The 22,937-nt window shown below is 46.1% G+C and overlaps 1 protein-coding gene across 7 annotated transcripts in view; it reads left to right on the top strand.

The window, feature by feature from the left end:
• Window positions 1-4,055, top strand: part of Ralgapb (Ral GTPase activating protein non-catalytic subunit beta) — a 79,320-nt gene extending 75,265 nt beyond the window's left edge. For all 7 annotated transcript variants that reach the window (XM_010640063.3, XM_010640061.3, XM_010640062.3 and 4 more), the window contains one exon: window positions 213-4,055. In XM_010640063.3, coding sequence (XP_010638365.1) covers window positions 213-406 — 194 coding nt within the window. In that variant the 3' untranslated portion in view covers window positions 407-4,055. The remainder of the gene's footprint in view (window positions 1-212) is intronic.
• Window positions 4,056-22,937: the final 18,882 nt, after the last annotated feature.

Raw genomic sequence — 22,937 nt, 5'->3', positions numbered from 1 at the left:
GGAAATGGATTGTCAGGCCAGATTTTGATTCTATATTTCCTTGTCATTAGGTCTTTATTCTGACAATGTTTTCTTAGTGCTTTGTCTGTCTCTCTGGGATGGAAAGTTAAGAAAATGAATGCAATAATTTGAGTATGAAAACCTTCATCTGAACACTGAGAGTTCACTAATTGAGTGGCCATTGACACTTATTTTAACCCTCTGTTTTCAAGGCTTTCTGGTGAGGCAGACTGTAATAAACATTTGTAGAAGAAAGAGACTGGAGAGCGACTCCTATAGTCCACCACATGTCCGCCGGAAACAGAAAATTACTGACATTGTCAACAAGTACCGGAACAAGCAGTTGGAGCCAGAGTTTTATACCTCACTTTTCCAGGAGGTTGGACTCAAGAGCTGCAGTTCTTAGACCACTGTCTTATCTTGAACTCCAGTGTATGGACTATAATATGAAAGCAAGACAGTTTGACAGGTGATCACTGTAAAAATAAAAACAAATCACTCCCCAAGAGTATACTGTTTAATCACCAGAGTAGAAAAAACACATTGTAAACCCACTGGATAGAAAGAAGACTGTCGGCTGTCGGCTTTCTAGTCAAATGGGCTCCCAGACACAATCATACTCTTGCTGGTAATGTCGATAAAAATTTTAGCCATAAACTTTCTTTTAAATGTGACAATTTTAGTTAAATATAAGCCTTTTGAGGAGAAAGGCTTTTATGCATCTCAGTTAAACACATGCATTGGTAGTATCAACAAATTTGCAAATTAGGAGTTGAAGATAGTTTTATATCTCACTTTTTAGAAAGTTGTATTCATAATTAAAATCGGTCTCAGAATCTTCCAGGACATCTTTAAGGCTCGTGTTGATAGCATAGAAGAGAGGGAAAGAAGTCCCAGCCTTCTGCTTACTTGTAGGTCCATTTGTCATCCAACTGTTAAACTGAGAAAAAGAAAAGAACAAATTTTTTTTTTTGCTCAGATATGAAGTCTGACATTAAATTTTTCATATATTTTCTTCCCATGTTTAAAAAGTTGTCATTCTCATCACTGTACAGATCTGTCTGAAAGTCTCAGTTTTTGAACAAACAGATCTAAAGCAGAGGCAGTCTTATCCTGTGATGGGGTTACTAATGAAATTTGTAGGGTTAAAAGCTGTAAGACAGCAATGATGGCTGCATTCAAATGTAAATTCACAGCGGGGGTCAAAAATGATTTGGTTTCATCCATTATCTCTTATTTCAGGACCAAGCAGCAAACTGCAGTAGTTGATGAAGGATTCTATTTGGGGTTGAGGAAATAGCCTCTCAATGCTACTGATGCAGATCTCTCCCAGAGAGCTCTTGGATTACATCATAATTGACAGACATTAGTGACCACCTTCTTGGGTGGATGCTGTTAAAAATGGCTGTTGTCATATTTTCTGGACTTTGCTAGTTGAAGGCACAACAAATCCCTGCCGGGATTTTGGAAATACTTCTGTTACCTCGCTGCTACTTTTCTGCCAGGGATAAAACTCTTGAGGTGGCCAGACCCAGAGTGTCCTTACAAGGATTCCTGTTATACCGCTCATTTCTCCTATTTCTGTGTGTTTTCTTTAGTAAGATTATTTTGTATTAAGAAAATAAGTAATATTTGAAGTCCAAAGAGAAGTGATCAGAGTTGTACAGGGGGTGTTTCCTACTTGTACTGTGATGTCAGTAGGTCTGTAGTCAGAGCTACATTGGTCTGTTTGATTTGATGTTTTGGTAGTTTTCTTAGAGGGTCGGGGATAGTGTAGGACCTAATTCCCTGTGCAGATAACTATTCCAGAAGGATGCATTGTGTCATCTCTGAGCAAGAAACCTGGGCACAGCAGCTCTTGGTCTTGAGTTGGCCACACCCTTTTCTTCATGTTTGTTTTAAGCTCAGGTAAAGATAACCTCCTCCTCCTCCTCTTCCTCCTCTTGTGACCCCAGTCACAGGGCATAATATTGTTCAGTCATTGGCTTTCTTTTTGAGCTAGGTAATAAATTCATATTTCCAGATGATAGCATGGGAAGTGGGGGTGTATTGTAAAGATTGGTGAATTCTACCCTAAAAATGTTTTAGTAGCTGAACAAGAGTAAGATGAAGTTTAACAACTTCCAAGGAAATTCCAGATTGACATTGCAAGGGGAAAATGGGCCCTTGTTCTAGTTGGAGTAAAGAAAGAAGGTCATTCGCAATATTCCAGAGATTAAAAATAGCTGATGTCATTGTACGTCTTCAGATAAATCTTTTATTCTTGACATAGTTTGAATATCAGAAAAATGTGTGGGGAGGTGTTTGGGGTAGGCTTGCTAATTCTTCAGTTAGCCATTAATTTCTGTCAAGTCTCTATAATTCTAATGGTAAGTGAATAACCGTGTTGAATGTGGTTTGAGATCTTGGAGACTTGGTGGTCCCCCAGGAATGGAGGGTTGTGCAGCCTCTAAAGGCATGAAACCCCTAGGGAGTACAGAGCCAACAGAACATGGATCTGCGCAACTCGCCAGGTGCTGGTTCCTTCTGCTTTTGAGTTGCATCTACCCAAAAAGGGAGTGTGGTAAGAGCCCTTGGACCTTCACTTGTGTAGGTTAAAGTTTATGGTTACTATCACCCAACTGCCTGAGTTAAAAAAAAACACTTTGTACAATAATGCCAGAGGGACATACTTAGTACCTAGTAATCTTTAGTGGTGCATTTGATAAATTTGCCAGCACGTGTTCAGAACATTTGGGTGAAGGCTAGGACCACTCTGGCCTGTAACTTAAGCAGTTCATTTGCTCCTGTGCTTGGACTGCCAGGGGTAGATGGGAAGAGGAAAGCAAAACCCAAAAGATAGGCAAGTCACCCCTCCTATTCCCTTCTGAATTTTCAGGGAGGGAGCACTGAGGACAGAAAGGAGGGCTTTTACCTTAACTCTTTCCGTTTTCAGCCAGCTCTGCCGTTTTGTCCAGCGCTTACTCCTAAGACCATCCCCAGTCCTTTGGCCTTTTGAAAGGAATAAGTTGTAGTAGGACCCTCCACTTTCCAGCCATAAGTACACACACACGCACACACTCAGACCTACACATATTTTCCTCCACTTCCAGGTTTCATTGTAGCCCACTCTTCTGGGACTCATGTATAAACACAGAATGCCTACACCTTTGGCCTGTAAGTCAGTTGCCCTCAGGTTATGCTTTGAGGTATTTGTGAACAATTCCTGTGTGCACTGGGGAAGCATTTGGCAGGCTCTGAAGACCAATTTCTGGAGAGGCACAGTGGAGCTTCACCCAGAGTGAGAGCCCTGCACAAAGACGGGAGCTGTGGAAGATGGTGAAGCATATTAAGGGCCACTTGACACACCTGCTGGAGTTCTCCATTCAGCGTCTGTGACCCATTCAGGTTGTGCCATCCTGAAGTGATCGTTGTGCTTACATGAAGCAGTCTTTGGAATCATCTGATCTGTTTTGGGGGTTCCCTGGCCACCTGTTTTCCTGGGGTCCCTCTAGACAATGTAGAGTCAAGCTGTGATCTCAGTAGCTAGCAAAGCCATGCTCTATGTAGTGTTTTTCTCAGAATATCAACCCTTGTTCTTTAGACACTGTTTTTTAATGGTGAGGGAAAAGGTGTAATTTGGGATTCCACAGTGCCTTGCATATAGTAGGCGCCCAGTAAATATTTTCTGAAGCAAACCAAGTTTCCCAAGTCCTCATCTCCTGCAGTGACCAAGACATCTTTCTCCTCTGAAGGGCTTGGCAGTTGTGGCTAAAAACTAAGCAGTATCATTATTTGCTTGAAACCATATATACGATTTGTATGAATTTCGGTATGTTGCCAAGACATGATCTTTTTCTTAATGTATTTTCTGTAAATATTTCTGGCACTGAACTGTAAAGTAAAGGCGAGATGTAAATATGAAGGTGTACCTGTGTCCCCCCTCGCCTCCTGTGTTTGATCTTCGTCAGCTAGGGAAGAAGGTCTAGAGGTCTGTTTGTATTTATGCCAATCCTTTGTCCAGAAGAAACCCATGGAATATTGAATGTAATACACTTAGTCAATTAAATTTTAAGGAGATTCTTATCTAATAACTGTGTGTGATTTTGGTTACAGGCTGGGGGTCTGACTCCTGCACGGGTGCTCTTAATTCCCTCTTCCAGGTGGGTGGGCTCAGCTTTGACTGCCCTTCATAATTTAGATATGTGAATTTTTACTTTGCAGCTGGGAATTGTTGAAGGGCAGATGACTCTGAGCCCTGGAACTTTCTGACTGGGCAGTCCAGAAAGCAGGGAGATACAGAGGAGAGCGTCCCTCTGCCACCACTGCCTCTGTGTGTAGTTATCTGCAGAAGATTCCTTGGGACCAGATGACACGTGCTGGGCTGTGTATGCCCCTGCCCAGAGTCACCCCTCCAACCCAGCACAGACTCTGCAGCTGCAAATATGTTGACCCTGAAACGTGTGCTGGGAGCTGGCCTGACAGTGTGTGACCTCCTCCTGCTCTGCCAGCCCACCACAGAACTTCCAGCTGAGGGCCAGGAAGTTGACTGTACACTGGCCCTGTTTTGGTGTCTGGGAAGGTTTTATAGCCTGAAAACGTGTGTTTGAGTCATGTCTCTTGCTCCATTCTTTTTTATTTTGTTTTATTTTATTTTTTTGGTACTGGAGATTGAACTCGGGCCCTTCTACTTGGCGAGGTAGGCGGCGGAACCACTGAGCTAAATCCCTGGGCTCCGCTCCATTCTGACCTAACCCCTTCAGGACCTAGTGCCTAGAAATCACCCCAGCTCTGGCCACCCTACTTTTGGCCTTGGCTTCTGGGCCGTGTCTGGCACAGCCTGCCTGATCATTGCTCTTAGATGTACATTTGAATACTGTTTGCCCAGGTCTCCTCTGGGAACTCATCCCACAGCAGGGCTTGAACTCCCTCTAAACTGTTGGTCTTCCAGGCACAAGCTATCCCTTCTCCTGCTTCCCCCTCCCCCCAGTGCTGGCGTGTGCTCTTCTCCCTCTATAATCCCCCATGTTTTCTACTCCATGTCACCCTGGGTTTATCACCCACTTCTTGCAGCTGCTCCCTTGGCCTAGAAAGACTGCCTAACTGGATCAGAATCACTCTAGAGAGGATGTTGAGTCCAAGCCTTACCCTCTAGAGGTTCAGTCTCAGTGGCAGAGGGCAAGCCTAGGAATCGGCATGTTTATAGGTACCTTCCAATCCTACCCACCTGCTGTCAGTGACAGGGGCAGGTGGAGCAAGGGCTCTCTTGAAGCCCATGCAGTGGCCACTCTGAAGTCTGCTTCCCCAGGCCCAGCAGGCTCTCAACTTAACCACAGTCTCCCTACAGTTAAGGGACTGCTGGACCCCAGGAGGCCCTCAATTACCTTCCTACCACAGGCTGGAGGTTTTCTAACTACTTTTCCAATGGATGAATATGTGGGAACATAAGAGTGGCATTTGGGAGTATCCTATCCACTTACAAGATAAGAGGAAACGCCTTCAGAAGTCCACTAAAAAACCTGAAAAGGACAAATACAGAAGCAGCCTCTAGCTGCTTGCCTCAGAGCCACAAAGCTCTCTGTTTGCTGGGTTACCATTACTCCCACAGCTGTAGATAGGCACACATGCTACTGGAAGACAGGATCTGGGCACTCTCCTGTCACTTAGCAATATCAGTAAACACCCATGTTGACTTGCACCCAGGAGTAAGTTTTGTACTGTCATCTATTTTTCTAACTTTGATAATTATTCACTGCAATCTTATAACAAAGGGTCGGAGAGGTGTCCTGTAAACCCAGTGATTGCTGATCTGGGGTTAAACCTGTCCTGCCTGCATGGAGACCTGGGTCTTTATTCTCAGCTACACATCTCTGTCCCAGCTCCCACACACATCCTGATTTCTTCCTCTGCAGGCTCTGCCTGCACAATGCTGATGTCCTTGTTATGTCAACATCTTGTCACAATTGGGCCAAGAGCAGAGCACACATGGCCCAGCCTGCCAGTTCCCCAGTGCAGCTCTGCCCAGGGTGGCCCCATGCAGCCGTACATGCGCCATGAGGTACCCTCTCGTGGGTTTGCTGCTGTTCTTGTTGATCATCTGGTTCTGCTCACTTAGCCAAGGTGAGCTCCCGCCTGGGCCGGACACGATGGTATATCCTGAGACAGCAGCAGAGTTTTGCTCAGCCATTTTAGTGTGGTTTAGATACAGTCAACTCACTAAGGGAAAAGGACTGATTTGATAGCTTGGGGTTTCTTGTTTTCTTGTCCACCCCCACCACATGGTTGGGGCTCAAACTTGGGGCCTTTGCACTGAGCTGCATTCCCAGCCCTTTTTTTATTTTTTTATTTTTGATACGAGGTCTTGCTAAATCACCAAATTGCCTCAGCTGCCTAGAGTAGAAGCATGCACCATGGCCAGCTAATTTAGGGTTTCTTCACCTAGAGTTCAATCCCTGAGTTTGACTCTAAAGCAGTATGTTTGTGCCCAGGTCTGTCCTCCAGGGACCACTGTACTGGGGCTGTCTTATTGGAGTTGGCCCCCTCTGGGAAAATTAATTAGGAAAAAAGTGCCCTTTCCTGTGCAAAAAGCTGTGAGCAGAGCATGAGCTAGGTTCCAGCCCTGTTAACTCCCTCAGCTAAGTGCTTTTGTACAATAAGCAACTTGTACAATAGGATAATTCCACCTTTGGGGCTTTTTCGGTGCCCACAGATCATACCTCAGAGAAGACCTGGGTTTCTCTGGAATGCAGGTATCAGAAACAGACTTGACATTCATCCTGACCTCAGCATGCCACCAAGAACGAGACGGAGGACAAAGGTGGCTGGAAAGCTGGGGCGGGTGGGCTAGGATGTGTCCTGACCCAGTGGCAGGTGTGGCAATTCTGTACCTCCACACCCTGTCGCCGAGCAACCCCCCTCACCCAGGCACTTCTGCCTAGAGACTGCTTGACCTCCCACCTCCTGCTGCTCATCTCCATGGCCCTTCTCCTGCCAGGCCTGCTGCCAGCTCTGCTTGTAGGTTATTGGAGCAAGGTAAGAGGTTCACCCCACCCTCCCCCCAGGATAGCAGCGTGGGAGCTGGCGTTCTCAGTAAGAGCCTAGGAAGTCCTTTTGCTTCCAGAAAATGTTTGTGTGGGGTTTTGTTTTGTTTTGTTTTGTTTGTACCTAGGATCGAACTCGGGGCCTTGCACTTGTGAGGCAGGCGGCAGCATCACTGAGCTAAATCCCTGGCCCCAGAAAATGTTTGTTTAAAGCATGACCTCCTACTATTCCCAAGGTGAGCTATAGTCCTCCCTGAGGGGCACAGCTTGGCCATTGGGCCTCATGGGTGCTGGAAGTCAGAGGCTTTTTTGTGTGCTGGCTCAAAAAGTTAGCTCTTTTGGGTCTAGAAGACCTAAGTTCTGATTTCAGTCATTTCCCCCTAATAATTCATAATAATAGCTAACCTTTTTTTGGACGCAATGTGTACCAAATCTTGGGCTAAATATGCGACATGCATTATGTCCTCTTATCCTCACAATAACTGTTGTGAAGCAACCCTTATTGTATAGTTGAGGAAACAGGCTTGGAGAGAAGAAACTTTCCCAAAGTCACACACTTCTGAAGTACAGAGTACAGACTGCCTAGCCTGGCTCAGCCACCTGCCAGCTGTGTGACTTGGGCAAGTCCTGTCTGAGCCCCAGCTTTCTCCTCTGCAGAATGAATATAGTGCCCGCCCTTCCAGGCTGTGGAAAGGCTGCATGGTGGTGGGTGCCTGGTATCAGCGTACAGGGCACCTAGCACATGTATGTATAGGGCACACAGGTGTGTATAGCCTGAGGGAATAATTCATTCACTGCTCATTTTGTCACAGTGCGAAGCAGTTTAGGGTGACTTCGAATGGCTTTATCAGAGGGGACACCTTATCTACTCGACAGAACATTTTGAGATAAGTCCTTTGTAAATTTTGCAACAAAGAGAATCTTCTCCAGTGAGGTAAGTGGTCCTTCCCCAGGGTCCCTGTCTTCTTGGAACTCTCAGTGTCATTATTGTGTATGTTTTGCCCTTTTGCTGGAGACTGCCCCAACACAGGATCTGGGCCTGCCAGGGTTTGGGGGCTATAGACATCCAGGCCTGTGGTTTTCTGTTCTGCTCTGTGTCCCTTTATTTGGATCAGTATGGCCTGGAATCTCATATAAAAAGCAGACAGGAGCTCCTCTGGCACCTCCTCTTCCTCCTCACCCACAGCCCTATTCCCGCCTGGCTCAGCAGGACAGTGTCAGGACCCAGGGGTGACTGCAAACGCTGTGGGGCTGAAAGGATGCACTTTCCCAGGTCAAGAGAGGTGTAGGTGGGGAGGAGAAAGCTGCCTAGTGAGACCAGCACAGAAAAGCAATAAAAAATACAATAAACAAATATGAAGCGGGCAGCTCAGCTCCTGAGGAAGCAGAGCTGCTAGCGGGGAAGCTGCCTGCCTCTGCCATGACGTGGGAGAGTAGAGGGAGCCATGTGGTCTGCATGGGGAAGATGTTCTGCTGTGGACTTTCCCACTTTTGTGGTTTGAAGGGAAGTTGCCCAAGGAAGAAGGGAAATGTCTAGAAGTGGATTTGGGCTGAGTTAGGGGCATGAAGGGCTGTGCCCTAGATGGTCCTTCCACCTGCTTTACGTGCTTGGAGCACAATGTCAGAGCTACCTCTGAATCCCCTAGCTTCAAAGCAAATGCACCCCATGAGACTGCGTGGGCCCAAGGCTCCAGGAGGCTGAATCAAACTACACCTCCTGGCTGTGAGCCTGGACAAGTCATTTCACCTCTCTGAGCCTTCTTTATCTTAAGATATGAAAAATACTATAGACTGCATATCCTTAATGCAAAAAAATCTGAAATCCAAAGTGACACTTAAAAGAATTTCTGCATTTTGAAGCATTTCTCATTTGGGGTTTTTGGAGGAGGGACGCTCACCCAGTAAATTCTACACCCAATTCGAAAATCTGAAACACTGCAGGTCTCAAGCGTTTTGAATAAGGACTATTCAACCTGTAATAATTGTCTGCTAGAAATTAGTGAGAGGATTGAGAAAAATGCTACTAGTGACACAACATAAGACTACAATGACAGGAGTCTTCCCATCCCAGCTCCTCTTCATCTCAAGATAAGCCAGGTCAGGAAATTCATGCACTCAGTAACATGCTGTCGTTCAAAGACAATAGGAAGGAGAGCAGTATTTTTAGAGTGATCCTGCCATATGCATTTCTCTGTGACTTGCTTATAACGTTCCATGGACATCCTGCAAGTCCAGAGGTACAGCTTTAACAGCTTCCATTAGATGGACCAAGACCCCACATGATATACACGCACACAGTTTCAAAAATTCTTTTTTTGGGGTGTGTGTCACCACAGGACTGTGCTACACCCAGGATCATTGTAAATGTGTACACAGGTGTTTGTTAATGAATGAACTAGAGGACAAATGGATTGCACCTCCTCCTGAGCAGTGCCTGATACAGTAAGTTATTTGCACACCTCTAGGTCCTTCCCTTTCCCGTAGATAGATAGGGCCTCTCTCTGAGTCATGGGACAATCTTCTTTTTGGTTTCTGGCCACCATTCAAGGCTGTGAAGTCTACATGAAGTCTCAGTGCTGGCCCCTGTGTCACGGTTCTGCCTTGGCCTCCTGTCCTCCGACAAGGCTGCAGGAATCTGAGGCCTGGTGGGGGAAACCTTTTGGGCAGGGGGTGGGAGGCAGGATGTGACTAGAGGCCTTATCTTGGACCTTCACATATTCAGAGGAAGGTGCTCCAGATTTGTGCTTCAACTGGGATCCCTGGAGCAAAGGCTCAGCTGACCTTTACTGGGAGGGGACACTTCATGGGCAAGAGGAGGAAAGGCTCTCCTGGTGTCTTGTGCCACGGAAGGCTCTTCTAGAGGGTAGTGATGTTCAAATCCCTGGGCCGCTGCTGTGTTGGATCAGGCTCTTAGTTGTTCTCACCAGGATAGTTTGGTATTAGCTATGCTGGAAAATCAGCCGTCTCTGCCATGAGGAGCTTCCTTACAAAAGCTAAGAATTAAATTCATGAACTGAGGTACCACTGTATGTACTAGATCCTCATAACAACCTTTTCCATTGGGACCTGGTTCCATTGGATGAGGAAGCAAATTCAGAGAGGTTAATTAATTTGCTCAAGGTCACACAGACAGAAATTGGTTCATTTTCTGAGTCTTAGTGAAATGTATTTGCCAAATGAATAGTAATACCATTTGCCCCTCCTAGACTCGAATGATACAGCTTCACATTGTGGCATTGATGTCTGCAGGAGACATGTGTAAACTCAGAGCAAGGCCTGAGGAGGGCAGAGAGGACATATCTGATGGTCTTTGGATCTATCCTCTACCCTCACACCCGCTCACATCTCACACACACCTCACATCTCCCAGGCATGCCCTCATCTTCCATCCTGCACCCTGAGACCACAGGCCTGGAATCCCCCATGCTCAGCCCTAAGCACCCACCCCTTTGGTCTTGATAGGCATCATCTGCAAAATGGGGCCAATCCCTCTCATTCATCTCCTGGAGCTGCCATACCAAAGTCTATGAGATGAGTGGTTTAGAATGAGAGAAACACTCTCAGAATGATGGAGCCCAGGAATCTGTGTCAAGGCACCTGCAGGGCTGTGCTCCCTCTGAAATCTGTCCTTACCTCTTTCAACGCCTTTCAGCTCCAACCTTGACCCTCGGGCCAATCAGCAAGTCTTAAGTTTGGACCAATCTCAAGCCTATAGCTGCTGAATAAGCAGCACCACTCTAACACTTCTGGCTTGGTCTACAAGGGCTCCCTTTGGTCTACTGAGCCCCTTGTGCTGCAACCCAGGCCCTGTTCAAATAAAGCCTCATTCCAGTCATCCAGAAAATCTTCTCATAATTCATTTCTTAGGCAATGTGGACTCAGAAGGTCCTAAAAATGTACTGCTGAGTAGTGTGGATAGAGTTGTGGATACCAAAAGCTCTTCTCCCTGAAGTGCTCCAGAATGAGCAGCCAGTGAAGGTCAGCAACAGACCAGTAGCCTGTGATGTGACATAACCAGAATTGACTGGCGGCAGCCAGCAGCAGCAGAGTCCAGCACTGAGCAGTGTTGACCGATGGTTTGTGGCATTAACTGGTGTTGACCAGCAGCATCAGAGCCCAGATCTGTAACATTAAGGACTAACGGCCATTGGTGCTCAAAGCCTGGAACTGTTCCTGCACTTTGCCAATGTGTGATTTCTTTCTCAGTCTAGCAAAAGAACCCTTCACTGACTGGTGATGGGAGAGACAGTTTAACATATGAAGAACTCTGAGCACAGGGTTCAGCACTTTGTGAGTTCTCCATCAATTGCCATCAAAAGAAAAAACGGAGCACTGGGAAGTGAGGTACTCTGTGTATATTGGTACCGGGCATAGTTTAGGTGCTTGAGAAGCACTGTCCTACTGAAGCCTTACAAACATGTCTTAAGACATGCAAGATTTTCAGTGATGAGGAAGCAGTGTCTCATTGAGGTTAAGACATTTAGAAGTCACGTAGTCTAAGTGGCAAAACTGAAGATCAACCCAGGCTGACAAGGCTCCACTAAATCACATGGAGTGAGAAGCACAATAGCGGGAGTCAGAGCTGTGTGGAGGAGTGGAAAGGCGGGGAGAAAATGCAGAGCAATGGCACAGGGGCCTGGGGCCTTTCTGGGTCTGAGAGGCAGGGTCTGAGTTTCCATGGTAATGAGAGGGCTAGCTGTTTGGCAGGATGCCCAAGGAGGAGCTGATGGACAGGCTGCATACAGGGCCAGCAGTGGAGTCATTGCACTATGATATTCCAGGGCTCCCACAGGGCACAGTTGGGCAGAGAGATGTTGCCAGCATAGGGTCGTGCACACTCATTCCCCTAGACTTCACTGTGAACGTCCAAGGTTCACCAAGAAGGCAAGAGGTGGCATTTCCTGTCAGATGTTCCAAAGTGCTGCTTCCCTAAGATGCTGGCAGCTCTCTCTGCCTTCCCATGTTCTTCTGTGGGGCTTTCTGAATGTAGGGGGAAGTTACAGCAACCTAGGTTTGCAGTTTTGGACTTGGAGTTCATCTACTCAGACACTAATTTGTTTACCCCTTTAGGTATTTATTTATGTATTCATTATTCATTCAGTTAATGGCTCACTGACTGATTGATTCATTCACTCTCTTAATGGCTCACTGATTGATTCACTCATTCATTGATTAACATGTGCTTTATCATGTTCAGGTATACAACCTTAACCATTCACTCTTCCACCTACCTGCCCATCCGTCCATCTGTCCATCCAACCGTCATTCTTCCTTCAGTTGTCTTCCCCGACATTCTTCCTCTCACCCATTTTCTCATCCAACATTTCATTTTTCATCCACTCCTCCCTCCCTCTCTCCATCCTTTGTAAAGCACTACCATGTTCTCACACAAAACTCCTTGCAGCTACCAAGGTAGTCGTGCACTGGCTTTGACTGCTGATGCCTTCCATTGGCATGGTTTCATTGTCTCCTCTTCACTCCAATCTGGGAAGGCAGTGATGGCCTCTTGGGACTCGGCTCCTGAGGGCCTTTCCCATCTTTTGATCCAGGACCATGCATAGTCCTGGGTGCTGCAGCTCTATCAGTATTTTTAGTTTTCAATTTCTCAGGCCCCATATCTTGCCTCCCTATGGATTTGGAAACATCTGGGGCCTCTCAAAGTCAAATTTGCCTCAGAGAAGTCACTGGTGCCTCTGAGGCAGGCAGGTGGGCCAGGACAATCTGGAGAGGACCGTGGCACTCTGTCCTGGTCTTGGAGGAGGGTCTCTAGGTCCATAGCAGATCCGGGGTAGGAAACATGCCAGGTTGCAAAGAAGAGATCCCCACACATCCCCAGAACCTCTCTGATTGTAGAACCTGCTCCCTGCTCCTGTCCTCCTGGATTTTCAGCCACCTGCATCAAGAAGCTGTCCCGTAGCTGTTCCCGGTAGGTCTCTATAAATCCCAGCTGACTGATGGCCGAGCTCCCCTTTTACTGAGTTAGGGTTCCCAACTCCCCCTCCCCAACCCTCCTCAGCCTGCTCAAACTCCTTCCCATTCCTGCCCAAATACCAGGCACCTCCACACCCTGCTAGTTGAGGAGCCGCTCTCTGGACTTCCACCAGCTGCCCTCAAGGCCTGCCCTTTGCATATCCCTGAAACCTTCCTGCCTGATTCTTTCCTGTCACCATCTTCACAAAGACCTTATTCGTTTTATTTTAAAATCAGGATGGCTCAAGGGAATAATGATGGCATTGCAAATAAGATTTCTTGACTTCTTTTTAAAGACACCATTTCTGCTTCATAGTTTAGGAGTGGCAGGTTCAGGGCTGTGTGTGTGTGTGTGTGTTTGTGTGTGTCTGTCTGTCTGTCTGTCTGTCTGTGTCTATGCACACACCTTCCATACTGCAGGTGGCCATGGCAGAGCCAACTCCACCCCAGAGGAGGTTGGGCATTGGCCACTCTGGGTGTCTGCAGCAGGGTATTTGTGAGGGTCCTGCATCCTTTCTCCTGCTCACATTGATATTCATTCCTTGGAGGCAGCACTGGCAGCTCACTTGGGAGCCTCAGGTGCCAACCCCTGGCAAAGCCTGGCACTCTTTTTGCCACTGGGATGCAAGGGCTAATCCTGGTGTCTCTGGCCTCACCCTGACCATGGCACTGTGCCCAGCACTGGGCACACCTCAAAGCAAGTACGGGTGGAAGGGAGGTTTGGACTTGTCATCTCACTCAGTGTTTGCTCTACCCCACCATGCAGCTGAGGAACCAGCAACTCTGAGTCTAGCCCTTGGCTCCAGCCTCCTGGCTCCCGAGGCATGAACATTACTTCACACCATGGTCTTAGGCAACTGCAAACCCAAATCTTACCAGGAAGCCAGCGCAGCATGGTGCTCCCCCTTCCAGCCCCCTACAGAGGCCACTGTTCTTAGATGCCTAGAGATGTGAATGAGCCCCAGGCTCTGCTATTCCCTTTCCTCTGGAAGCAGAGTGTTAGGAATTTGGGGTGTCTTGTGGGGCTCAGGATTCAGAAGTCTTGGTCCATGTGGCTGAGGTTGCCCTGGCTGGGAGCTAGGTCACTCCTCCTTTCTGTTCTGCATGCCACTGGCGCTCAGACCAAACTTTTAAAAAAGTTTTTAAAAAATTATTTTCCCCACCATGATCACAACATAATACGATGTGATTATTATAGAAAGTCAAACAGCACAGAAATATGCCTACTGTTGAGAATTACTACTGTCTGAGGTTTGACATATGCCTTGGAAGGGTTTTTTGACATCTTTAAATTGAAGCTTGTAGAGTTTTACACAGATAGGATCCAGCCATGCATATGCTTCTATTGCTTAAGTAACACCATGGACACATTTACATGTCGGTCACATAAATATCTAACTCATTCAGTTTAATGGCCTGCCAGGATCCCATGTTATAGATGTCCTTTGGTTAATTTGCACCAGTCTCCGGCTAGTAAACACTTTAAGTCCATCTCAGTTTTCAACAATTCTAAGCAACATGTTTGAAGAACATGTTTGAGACCAACATGGGAAAAACTCATTCCTAGAGAAGTAACTACAGCTGTAAAAGGAACAGTGAAATTTGACAGAGCCTGCCCAACTGCCTCCTCCAAGCGCTCTGGCTTAGAATACCTCTGTAGCAAGCAAGCCCTCATTTGCTACCAAGGACCTGAAGACTGGATGTGTTCAGCACCGAGACAGCAGATTCAGGGAGGAGGCTCCTGACCCTATAACAATGGAGTCTGCAGAAGTCCCAAATCAGAGGAACTCCTAGGCTTGGGATGGGAGGACCTCCGCGAGAACTTTACATTTAGAAGGTGTGTTCATTGAGTGACTTTGGGATGGGGGGTAAGGGTTGTGTCTCACTCTAGGCAAAATTGACTTGGGAAGTGTAATTTTATTCAGACTTGATCTTTAAGTTGAAGACATGCTTGTTTATCTAGCTACCTACCTGCCTATTGATCAATTTGTCTATTGGTCCATCGATCCATCCATCTGTCCAATCTGAATTAGTTTCTACTGCTGCTATATCAAACTGCTACAGGTTTAGTGGCTACAAGCAACACAAATTTATTGTAATTTTGAATGTTGGGAAAATCAAGGAGTCATGTTCCTTCTGGAGGCTCAAAAGGAAAATCTGCTTCCTGGCCTTTTCCACCTGCTGAAGGCTATTCATGGTCCTTGGCTCATGACCCTCATCTAGCTGCACAGCTAGGACTGTAACATCTTCCACTCTCTTTCTCTACCTCTGATCTCCATTTCCATCGCCATTTCTCTGGCCCTGACTCTCCTGCCTCCCTCTTTGGTTTATAAGATTCCATTGAGCCCACCTGTGTAATCTGAGATGTGCCTCCATCTCAAGATCCTTAAGCCAATCACACCTCCAGAGTTCCTTCTGTCTTCTGACCTATTTATTCACAGATTGAGGATTAGGATATGAACTTCCTCAGGAGGCCATTGTATCAGTTCCTCTGACCCCACTCCCCACTCTCCCTTACTCTCTTGTTTCCTTGTAATTCCTATGGCTATTAACACAGATTTCACTATAAGGGCTCCTGACTGACTGAATGTTTGCAGTAATTGCTGGTTGAGTGAACAAATGGATGATATTTAAGAGAGTCTGAAGTTTCAATGAATCAAACCAACAGGCTCAGTTAGAGAACTGGTTTTTCAAACGGGTTCTGTAGACATTTATTTGAATTTAATTTTTATCATATATTTATTTAAAAATCTATTAAAACATCTACCCACCCTTAAGCTGGGTGTGGTGGCTCACACCTGTGATCCCAGCATTTGGGAGGCTGAGGCTGGAGGATCACCAGAAGGCCAGCTTAGGCTACATAGTGACTTCAAGGCCAACATGAACTGCATAGTGAGGCCCTATCTCAGAAAAAAAAAGTTTTTTTTAAAGTGACCATGTACCCTCAGGTGTGTTGAATCTCAAGTAGTTTTGTCTGTCAAAATTATTTTGACTATGTGATCAGTAAATGATTTAAATTGAATTTAAGAGTTTGTAATAATATCATTATTCTCCTTTTTGTTCATTGAGAAGAGAGTCACTGCCTCAAAAATGTGAATACTTCTTCCCTCGGACAAGGTTGATGTGTACACATCCAGAGCTTGCGTTTCAGTTCACAGAGTCACTGGGTCAAGTCTTCTAACCCTAAGTCTGCTCACCTCACAGCCACTCACTCATGAGTCATTTATTCAATAAATTCCAGTGGGACTGCAGTCCTTGGATTCTGGGCACAGGCCTGCTGGCCCTTCACAGACACTTGAAATATTTGTCCATGGTTGAAATGCTCTGTCAGTCCTGGGATGTCTACAGGCTGGTCTGCGAGGAGGACACAGGACTGAACAATAAGATAATTGGTAATAAGATGCACTAGATGCCAATCAGAAAGATCTGATCGGAGATGATGAGCATCAGTGCCCATCTGGGAGAACTTCTCAGTAAATGAACAGGACAGAATTTACAGTCTGTCGTGGCCAAAGTTTAAAGCCTTGGTAAGACCCTTAAGGATGTATTCCAAGCAAGATGGCTCTGTCAGATTCCTCTTATCCCCATGCCCCAGTAGAAATCTATTTTCTGTCAATTGATGATTATCACTTTTTTTTCCTTTTGGTGTTTTGGGACAGGATCTCACTATGGCAGTCCAGGCTGACTTTGAACTCACTATATAGACCAGGCTGTCCTTGAACTTGCTGCAATCTTCCTGCTTCAGCTTCCCAAGTGCTGGGATTACTCAGCCACCACTTCCAGTTTTGTCAATGCATGATCATTAAAAAATAATCAATTAGAAAGCATCAAGGAAAAGTCACCTGCCTTTCCAACCTGCAAAAACAGTCATTTATGAACAGCTCAGTGTACATCCTATAAAATATTATGCTTTATAAGTATATATTTACACTTATGTATGTTGTGGTTTAAATAGGAAGTGTTCCCCAAAGACTCCCCTTGAAGGACTGATTCCCAGTGAAGCAATATTCAGAGATAGAGCCTAGAGAGATGAGATCATGAAAGTGTTAACTTTATCAATAAATGGGCTATGTATTCTTTCCTGGGGTAAGTAGGTCACTAGAGGCATGCCTTGGAAAGGTATATCTTGTCCCTAGACCATTCTCTCTTTGGTTCCCTCACTCCCAGCTTCTTGACTGCTGTGGGGGCTTTCCTCTGCTACAACCTTCTGCCATGATATTTATGCCTCACCACAGGCCTAAAAGTAATGGAGCCAGCTGACCATGGACCAGAACCTCTGAAACCATGAGCGAACATAAACCTTTTCTCCTTTAACTGACTTTCTTGGGTATTTTGTCACAGTGACAGAAAGCTGACCAATACAATGTATATATAAAACATATTTATGATCTAATTCATGTTATAATTGTACTTCTTGTATATACGTGTACTTAACATACAAAATTGGTTTCTACTATGTATAGTATTTTATAAATGGCCTTTCCCACATTGTAATATCTTTTTCTAGATGAACTCAGATCTAAATTTGTTCTGTCTGAAAGCTGAATGAGATTTCCTGTTGTGACTGAATGGTGCTTTTTGTTAACTAGCCTCCGATTCTCCTATTGATGGAATTTTAGGTTTTTTTCTCCCCATCCCCCACCTGGGTTGCTATTATTAAGTATAGGACAGTATTCATAGAATATCTTTTGTCCTTATAATAAATTCTCAGAATAGTAATCATTGAGTCCAAATATATAGATCTTAAAATTTTTGAAACTTGTCATGGGCAGTGATTTTCTAGGAAGGCCAAACCCTCTTATAGTTTCTTTAAGTGGGTGTGAGCTTCTTTCATACCAAGTACATGTCAAGTGCTCTACAAGATTGGCCAGCAAGTGTCATCTGTTGCCTGGAACATGAAGAACAATCCAATCAAGTGACTCAGGAGGGGATGAGCAAGTGCCTAAGACCTTGTTGGAGGAAGGGACTGAGGCAAGTCTCAAGCTTCTTCCAGCAACTTCCAGAATATCTCTGGAAAGTGCTCCAGGACTGAGTACTCTGTTTAACAGGGCAGCCACCATTCAGCTTCAGCTCCTTGCCACTTAGGGACAGAGACCCAGGCTTATCGTATCTTCTGATTTTTCTTAAAGAAAATTAGAATTAGTTTTAAAAAGTGAAACCTCCTCATTTTCTAATGGTATTCAGATTCAGCAGGGGTAGCTTGCTATTTCAAAGGTGACTGGTGGAACAGTGGGGTCAAAGGCAGTGGCTTTATCCCCCCCCAGCTATCGCCAACATGCACACCCCCCTCCAGAGGTGCTGTGTGAGGATGTCCATGTGACCCATCTGTTCCTGCCCACTTCTGACACTTCAGTGGGATTCTTTATCCCAGTGGCATTGTGACACTGCTAGCAGGGTCAGGCTGCTTCTGGCTGATGCCCGACTTATTCCTAGACACCATATGTCATCAATCTTTACTGGAAGCTTCTGCATTAGGCTCCAGTTGCCTACTCAGTGTACAGTGCAAGGCTAAAGAAAAAAAAAGACTAAAAGAACTAAAGAGAGAGAAAGCAGGGAGCCACGACAACCAATGCTAGTGCAAGCAGCAAAGGCACGGGTCCATCCAAGCCACTGATTTTTATTAGTAATCAATTAGGGTACAGACAAGCTATGTGAGAGGGTGAGACTGTGTGAGGACATGCAATTGTGTAGTTTCTATGGAAACTAATGGAGGCAAGCCTTCTAAAGGAAAAAGACAAAGCATTCTCAAATTAGGAACAGACAAAATATATGGTTGTAATTAGAACATTGTCCTTCTAGTTTTGAAGGTTTTAATTGTGGGAACAGAATTTGAGCACACAGGCTTCAACCAGACTCACTTCTATAAACAAGCCCAATTGTGGGGTTAAAGCTTTACAGTCTGCGCTGCTTATAGCCTGCTTTGGGCATGATCAATAATACAGTCCCCTGCAGGTCCTGGCATTGCCTGGGCACTGGAACGTGGCAAAGCTGCCTGGGGGATTGTAGTGCCCAAGAGCAGCAGAGAACCACAGTCTGTTGGGCGTGGGGCTCTGTCCTGGGAGATGGCTCCTCAGCCAGTGTTGGGAGCAACTGTACATAATTTTGGGGAAAATCATTTTATAATTAAAATTATAATTAGACCTAGTCTTCCTGCCCACAGGCCAGCTATGGCATATTGAGACATAATTATATCTTCACATCCAGTCACAGCTAAGATCTCAATGGTCCCATGATGCTGTGATGCTTCAGGGCAGGACTACACCAGCTGAAGACATTCTGGGGGTGAACAAATTCCTAACGACATAAATTCCTTGTGACCTAGGATCTTCATCTGCATAAGTTCTTCATTGTTCTAGGATTATTGCAACTGCCTTCTGACTCATTTGTTACCCCCAGTGTACCAGATAAAGGTGTGGCAAGCTCAGGGTCTTTCATCTTTGCTGCCTAGAGAAGCATGGATTAGGCCCAAAGCTTAGCTTCTTCTCTAAGCCTCATTTCTGTTTATATATTAATTAATTCACCTTGTGCTATCATGGCTTGCAGGAGACTAGGACTTACTGCAGGAGTTCTAGTAACATCCCATTTCCCTGCTCCCTACAAGCCAGCCTGTGTCCCCCTGGCCCTGGTTCTTGCCCTCCCTGAACAGCTGAAGGGAGCACCCATAGTTGCAGCTTTCCCACCTCCATGGCCAGCCTCCAAGCGGACTCAGGGAGCTTGATTATATTTCAGAATGTCCTTGTTCTTGTTGTCTGTAACACAAAACAGCCATGTTTATAAATTCCATGGCCCAGAGGGCAGTGCCAGCAAGATTATTGTACAGAAAAGACGCAAAGAACATCACTTACCACTTGACAGTCCAATGAATGGTCAGCACGGGCTGGAATGAGCTGGGGTTTTTTGTCCTAAAAGGAAAAGCATTAACTTAGAGGGATTTTAGGAGCTCCGTTGAGATGACACTAAAAAAATATAAATGCAAGATTTGCCATTTATGGCATCTCATTCCCGCCTGCCCCCGACCTGTCCCCCCACAGGGATTCCTTCCTAGATGGTCGTGTGGCTGCGTACCTGTGTTCAGGTTGTGCAAGGCATACAGGAGATGAGTCATTTCACTGGGGCGAGACATGAGGGTGGAAGATGTGGTGAGCGCATACTGCTAGGGGCATGTGGGCCTGTGTGTGAATGGGAGAGTGAGCTCCTTGACCCTCTGGCACCTGCCTGAGTTGCACAGCAGTTTTGTATACTAACTGTGCCAGCCAGAGAGCACTCTACCTCCAAACTCAGCAGTGATCGTTCATGAAATCAGCCCTGGGGAGGCCAAGGCAGGAAGAGCACCTCAAGCTCCTGACCAGCCTGGACTATGTTGTGAGTTTAACATCAGTCTGAATTAGAATGAGACCCTGTATCCAAAGGGAGGGGAGCAAAAGGACTTTGTGGCTGCCCTCAGTTCCTCTGAATGCCTGCCCTCATCCTCACTGCCCTGACTGATGAGATCTGACAGAAAAGGACAGGACCTCTGTGTATGGTGGGCTGGAGTTCCAGCCAACAGGAGACCGCAGGAAGTAGGAAAGGCAAGAAATACACATTTTTACTGGAAATGAAAGTGTTCTGGGCCTGAGAAAATGCAGAGATCTAGGTTAGTGGTCTGAGGGTCCGAGGAAGTGACCATGAGGCTCAGGCCCGAAGGGCAGTTGGTCAGACAAGGGTAGGGCATCCCAGGGGGAGGGAAGAAGGGACGGCTAGCATGTGGGCAGGTCAGAACAGGGTCACTGCAGGCACTTGGATTTTATCCTCAGGGACCTGGGGCACCACCGATGATCCCAATAAGGGTCTGACGAGCCAGCTCTGGGATCCTGGAAGAGGTCCTTGGACAAAGGCACCAAGAAGATGTGTAGAATGGCTGTGATGAGGCTGTGACCCAGGGAGAGGAATGTGGCACATTTGCAAAGAGGGTTGTCAGAAGTGGTTCTCTGAGTGCTCACTGGCACCATCTGGTGAGACAGGGACCTCAGAGAGGGAGCAGGGTTGGTGGAGGAGAAGATGATGCATTCAAATCACATGTACACCTTGGTACCCACCTTACACCATCCAGCACAGGTATGAGGAGCACTGGTGGTGGTGCTAGTAGCCTGGGTTCGAATCCTGGCCCCGCCTCTTGCTAACTGAAGAAGGCTGGGTGGGTCTCCTCATTCTCTTGGGTGTGACCCCATCTGAAAGTTGAGGACAGTAGCCCCTCCACCAGGGGGTTGATGTGAATGGTAAACCGAAGCAAGTGCTCAGTAAATGTTTGAAGTCAGTATCACAACTGCAGACAATCATGCTATGCACGTAGGATTTGTGCAGTTTTTTGCATATACCAGACATTAACAAAACATTGGAAACAAACCAAACCAAAGGATTGTCAATTTGTAAGACTCTGGACAAATATTGTGGACATGCTGAGAACACATCGTCTCTCGCTTAAAAAAAGAGTACTCGCGGCCGTGCTACAATTACCCCAGTAGAACTGCAGGTGTTTTACATCTCCCTGTATTTCCCTCTGGCCCTCTCCGGCCTTCCCAGAAAATTCACCCGAAGAAATTCTTGCTCCCCTTCACTGCTTAGTGATCAAATGGTGACATAGTCAATGAGTTGTGTTTTGGTTTAGTTGCCGCAGTTTTCAGATTGTCACGAAAACACACAGGTGCTGGTAATTTCCCAGCAAATCGCAAAGCAGAGAAAGGAACGGAGCTGTGCACCAGCATGGGGTGCCAGCAGATTCACAGGAGGCACTGACTCGCAGTTTTCTCGAAAACCATAAATAGAGTGGAACAGCCAATTTTATAATTAACTGGGAATTGGTCTCCAGTTAAGTTTCTGCTCTGTGAAAATGGCCAAGCTGTTGCCAGGGGAGAGGCTACGTGACTTGTCTCTTCCCTGAGGCACTGGCAGACTGGAGATTTCTTTGCTGTACCACATTTGAATACATCTCTGGGTGGAACTGTCTGCAGCACACGGTAGACCTCAGTGCATGAGAGGGCAGTTGAGGGAAGTGTGGCTAGGGCTGTGGGTGAGGTACCGACAAGACGGGCCATGCACAAAAAGAGCATAGCTGGCTTTACTCAAAAATTATTAAGAATATCAAGATGGTGATAACAGAGCATAAAACCAAGTGTGTGGCCCTTTCCAGCGTAGGCTGTAGGTCCCAGAAGCTGGTCCTGCGTCCTGGACCACCCTTCAGAAATGGGAAGCTGTGTAACAACACCGATGGGGCTGCCTTAACCTAGGGCCCAATCCAGCTTTAAGGGCTCCGGGGCACAAGATCCCCCAAGAGGCCAGGCCGCGGGAGCAAAGCGAACACAGAAGAACACAACCAGAATCCACCAGAACAATTCTCTTTCAAATGCAGTTTGACCACAAGTGTCCAAATTTCACAGACCCTTTGATTGGGTTACTCTGCTTCCAGCACCCTCTTCTTACCTCTGCACAAAGGTATATGGTAATTAACACTAGAATCCTTGTTGCAGAAGGACTTGTGAAACTGACAAATGCAAACCACTCCAAAATTAGTGGATATAGAAAAATGTCACAATGAAACTATTTACAAACTATCAAAAGGGGGCTGGTGGCGGTGGTTTAACTTCCCCCCAGACAAGTATGTCAAGTAAACAGCACCATGCAGGTAAGACTGTAAGGGCCCAGACCCTCAGGAGAGTATCAAATGTCCTCTGTACTGGGATTCAAATGGGCCTGGTGGAAAAGCTGAGTTCTGGGCATGGCCGGTGTGACGAGGGTGGCTGGTTCTGTGTTGAACATGTCTGGAGAGAATTCCAGATATATGCAAGGTGATATGTAAGCATGGATAACATGATAGTAGTCATCGGGGAATTACTCATCTTCTATTTCACTGACTTACGATAAGAAAAATAGTTAAAATACATAAAAAAACAATCTCGGGCCAGGATTTAGCTC

This window comes from Fukomys damarensis, unplaced genomic scaffold, assembly GCF_012274545.1.
Source record: "Fukomys damarensis isolate Sample0158 unplaced genomic scaffold, DMR_v1.0_HiC HiC_scaffold_22, whole genome shotgun sequence".
Lineage (NCBI taxonomy): Eukaryota > Metazoa > Chordata > Mammalia > Rodentia > Bathyergidae > Fukomys > Fukomys damarensis.
Note: the sequence above shows the minus strand (reverse complement) of the source record. Positions and strands in the feature narration are given on the sequence as shown.